Genomic DNA, 4725 nt, shown 5'->3' with positions numbered 1-4725 from the left:
AGGAAGGAGGTTAAGGAGCATTAAGTGTAGAACCACTAGACTGAGGAGCAGCTTCTACCCTGAGGCTGTTAGACTCATGAATCTCTAACCAGAATAATCACTGTGAAAAACCACATCATGTTGCTGCTGATCTGTTTCATGTTGCTGCTGATCTGTTTCAATGTTGATGTGTTCATGCGTGCACATCTGCTCACAGACTCATGTTCATGTTTGTGCTGATGTTCAATGTTTTTATGTTATGAGTGCTTAGTGTATATTTAGTTGATGTTGTTCTTAGTTCATATCTTAGATGTTATTACTGTTTTTCTTAGACATTTTATTGTTGGATGTAACTGGGACCCCATGTACATAATTTCGCTCCACCACATGTACCACATGAGGTGCGAATGACAATAAAGAAACTCTAACTCTGACTCTGATCAGTCGAAATATGTCTAATAAAGTGGAAAAAACATAAATAACCAATTTGCCATATGAGTTGCATCTATTATGCTTCACCGCTGACAACCAGGAAATGTGGGCCGATGTTGTGCCAAAAATTGGCTGCCAAAACAGCAGCCGCAGGAGCGTGCACGGGAAGACTTTAACTAGATTACCACTTAAAAACAATTATTTGTTTGCTCAAAATTATAGCAAAGATGTGTCTCAGTTTAACTTTTCCTTAATAAATGCACTATATAGGTCAAATCAGCTGCATTTCAAAAGCCGATTTGCAGCTGTGGGAGCGCGCAGAGGGAGGACTCACTATGCATTTTTTCGAAATTTAACAAGATAACCACCTAAAAACAATTATTTGTTCGCTCGACATTATAGTAAAGGTGTGTCTCAGTTTAACTTTTGCTTAATAAATTCACTTTAATGGTCAAATCAGCTGGCAGCACGGTGGCGCAACTGGTAGAGCTGCTGCCTCTCAGCGAGCAGGTCCTTGGTTCAAACCCCGGTCCAGGGGCCTTTCTGGGTGGAGTTTGCATGTTCTCTCCGTGCATGTGTGTGTTTTCTCCGGGTACTCCGGTTTCCTCCCACAGACCAAAAACATGCATGTTAGGCTGATTGGTAACTCAAAATTGTCCCTAGGTGTGAGTGAGAGACTGAATGTTTGTTTGTGTCGTTTGTCTCTATGTGGCCCTGTGATGGACTTGCAACCTGTCCAGGGTGTACCCCGCCCCTCGCACAGTGATTGCTGGACATGGGCACCAGCGACCCCCGTGACCCAAAAATGGAATAAGCAGGTAAAGAAAATGGATGGATGGATGGATGGTCAAATCAGCTGCATTTCACCTGGGCGGCGCAGTGAAATGCAGCTGATTAGACATTTGCTCCAGGAGTTCTGGAGCGAGACGAAAGTGGCTTGGTATGGCAAGCCAAGTATCTCATTAATAGCCACTTTTACCTATTAATGAGATACTTGGCTTGCCCGAATGCTCGAGGGCCCTCTATCAGCTGCAAATGGTAATGTTTAATATTTTTCATCTCAGAATGAATGAAATCGTCAGATCTCAGCCAAAAATTGGGTTATAAATATGGGGAGGAAAAACATATATTAATTGCTTCAGTGTATAAGTTGCAGGAGTTGAAAATTTATGCAAAAAGGTACGACTTATATGGCAAAAAATACGGTACCTGTTTTCCATGTTTTTTAGTACCTGTTCCCCTGAGACCAAATCCTGGAATAACCATTTTCTCCTTTGTGCCTCCAAAGACGAGCCCTACATCGGACCATTCAAGCCAAACACCAAGGTCAAGATATATAATTTTCTGATCACACCATTTGTCATATATTACATCATAATGGGCTTTTTGGAAGAAGACACAGAAAGGCTCCATTACCCGCAGAAACACACAGACAGCCAGACATGAATTCACCAAAATGCATATCATTAAGTTTCTTGGACTGAATTTTAAAAACTAGAGCATTTTGGCCAAGAACATTGGTTGTATTTTGTTGGGTTTTATGTTATTATTGAGAAAGAGTACCAACAAATTTATCTCTGTCTGTAAAATATATTTCTATTTCCCTGGACCCAACTTCAAAATATATTACATTGCTTTGCTGTAATAGCATTCTGCTATATGCTTACACTTTATCATGGAATTTATATTGAAGTCAATATTTACAATAAGTTAGACGAACCAAATATTATCTTTTTTATCCTTTTTATTTATTAGAAAATAGTGTCCAATAACTTTTAATATTATATCATAATAAATTTAACTAAAGACTTAGCACTAATTTCTATGAATCTACACAAGCACAAAGAAAGCACAGGGAAAAAAATGGTAAAAATAAGCTATAAATAAATCTGGATGGATGATATTAAACCACTGCAGGTTTAACTAATACTTTAAATTATTTGAAGACTCTAAAGTACATTTTGAGGTCTAAAGTATTCTGCACTGCACTTCACTAACTTTTCAGTAAAACAGGACAACACTGAGCCTTTAAAATTGCTTTTTCCCTAAATCATGATGTAATTCCACTAAAAAACTGCACAAGATTCACCTTTATATGCTTTATTATTTTAAGGCACAGTCCAGTTTGTGCGTGTTCATGGGTGAAGCAAGGTCACATCATGTACTAGTTTTTGAAAGCACTTTCGATTTTCCACAACACTTTAAAATTTTCTGCAAAGTGGAGGCAATCTTAAACCATAAACAAACACATTTTTGAGGGAGACTACATTTTAAAGCAAGTCTTTAACATGTTGAGTTAATTAGTCGTGTGTGCTGAAGAACCCAAATGTAGACATGCAAGAAGCAAAACCACAGTGAAAAGATACTTTATTGATTTCATGCAATAAATAAATAAATGTAGCAACGAAAACAGCAAAATACATGAAGGTGATTGAACAATCTGATCAAAACTGAGAAAAACCAAGGAGTATATAAACTGGGACAGGGTGGTTGTAATTGAGAACAGGTGTGCTGATTATTAATGGGAGGCAAGTGGTTGGTGAGGAGCTGGAACCAGGGACCACTGAGGACATGTAGTGGCAATGGTAAAGCAAGAACAAAACTAAGATCATAACTGCAATGAGTAATAAGATATACACAAACTAATACAAAACATTAAGCCAATGATGGAGATCTAACCTAAACCTAACACAAACACATCATAGAATAGTCACAATTCTGTTTTCCCACAATGCAACAAAAGCAAGTACTGTTATAGTTGGCATATTTTTTCTGTAAAATAATGTTGTTGTTTTTTTTTGTTTGTTTTTTTTCCAAAAAGGGAAAATAACCATTACAGTTTTCAGTCCCTTTAATCTTTTAAAAATGAAAAATTGACAACACTCGTATGGAATGGGATGAAATGATGACATAAATGCAAACTTGCATCATGACAGTCATTTAAAGAGGATCAGCTTCATGGTTCCTCCTGTTTGTGTCTGTGAGCTGATCTCTAGATGCTTCATTTGAAATCTGCAGAAAGGGCGTGCTGATCTCCCCAGACTGCAGGTCACTGGTCACCCGCTTCAGGCAGCTCAGGACCATGTCCTTGGCCAGCCCGGCCTCCAGGTTCCCCTCACGACTGAGCTGCAGAGTGATCTGATCGAGGCTGGTGAGCACAAGGTCTGAGCACAGCAGAGGACAAATGATGCCAGCATCCGAATCTGAACCCGGGGCCCTGTCTCGCACCATGTTCTCCATCATATACTGCTGGTACAGATCCATGAGTTTTTGCTCCAGGTAGTGATTCAGAAGGGAGTTGGAGAAAGGACCCTCATGGCCCTGGAACCAAAAGCTTCGATCACGGCCGCTGCCCTGTCGCCAGTGAGTTGAACCTCTCCTCTGCGGATGCAGCAGACCATTAGACGTTTGCTCTGGCAGTGAAGCCTCCACAGCTGAGGGGACATCACATGATTGGAGGAAAGGACCGACAGCCTGAGCTTCATTACCGACCCGCAGCTCACCATCACTGGCTGTAAGAGGCAGCACCTGCTCACCTCCGATGTGGAGGTCGCTGTAGTTCTTACAGATGCTCTCACAGAAGGATGGAACCAAAAAGGGGGGTTCACCTCCCGAGTGTGCTTGGACTGGGATTTCTATCTTTGACGATATCTGTCTGCTCGTATGGACTCCCTGGAGAGTAAAGGACTGCAAGGGGGAAATGTTCAACTCCACTGAAGCACCTGTGGTTGCACCTTCTGTCTGCAATGAGAGGCTGTGATGAACGAGTGAAGCCGGACTGGTAGAGTTTAGCGTGGCAGAGGCTTCAGCTGCCCTGTGGGCACTGTGGAAAGCCTTTTGAGTGGACTGGTGGTCCACCTCCTCCAACTCATCATAAGTCATGCTCAGCAGTCTTCCTTCACAAAGCATGGCTGTAAGAATAAACACAAACTTAGGAAATTCAATTTAAATGGATTCTCAGGATCTTTTGACATAATATTGTGTGGAAAGGATTTTAACAACTATCTTACCTGTTGTGCAACATTTACAACTCACCATTTTGAATTATTTTAATATGGAGACAGTTTAGTTACGACCAGATGGACAGCCTACAAGCTAACCGTGGCAGGGCTAAGACCATAATGAGTTTCTCTGCATCTTAGAACAAATCCAGTCCTAAAAATGAATAACTTTGTGTCAAAGCTATTTTATACATTTTTACACCACCTTTGATTTTGCATCACAATAATTATTCTTGTAAAAATATGATATTCCTGCCTGAAGCATCCTGGGCTACATAGGAAGTGCCACAACTAACTGTCATTATTTTTGCTA

At 40.5% G+C, this 4725-nt stretch overlaps 1 protein-coding gene across 1 annotated transcript; it reads right to left on the bottom strand.

Annotated features, from left to right (window-relative positions):
• Positions 1-3351: 3351 nt before the first annotated feature.
• Positions 3352-4320, bottom strand: LOC119419367 (TLR adapter interacting with SLC15A4 on the lysosome). Its single transcript, XM_037686676.1, has one exon. It carries the CDS (start codon positions 4318-4320, stop codon positions 3352-3354), a length of 969 nt encoding a protein of 322 aa, XP_037542604.1.
• Positions 4321-4725: the final 405 nt, after the last annotated feature.

The sequence above is a fragment of the Nematolebias whitei genome, chromosome 13 (genome assembly GCF_014905685.2).
Source record: "Nematolebias whitei isolate Nwh7 chromosome 13, NemWhi1, whole genome shotgun sequence".
In the NCBI taxonomy this organism is placed as follows: domain Eukaryota; kingdom Metazoa; phylum Chordata; class Actinopteri; order Cyprinodontiformes; family Rivulidae; genus Nematolebias; species Nematolebias whitei.
This window is presented reverse-complemented; position numbering and strand designations above follow the sequence as displayed.

Bases quoted from the DNA above. Each gene is read 5' to 3' on its own strand.
- LOC119419367 (XM_037686676.1), bottom strand. From the start codon at position 4,320: ATGCTTTGTGAAGGAAGACTGCTGAGCATGACTTATGATGAGTTGGAG.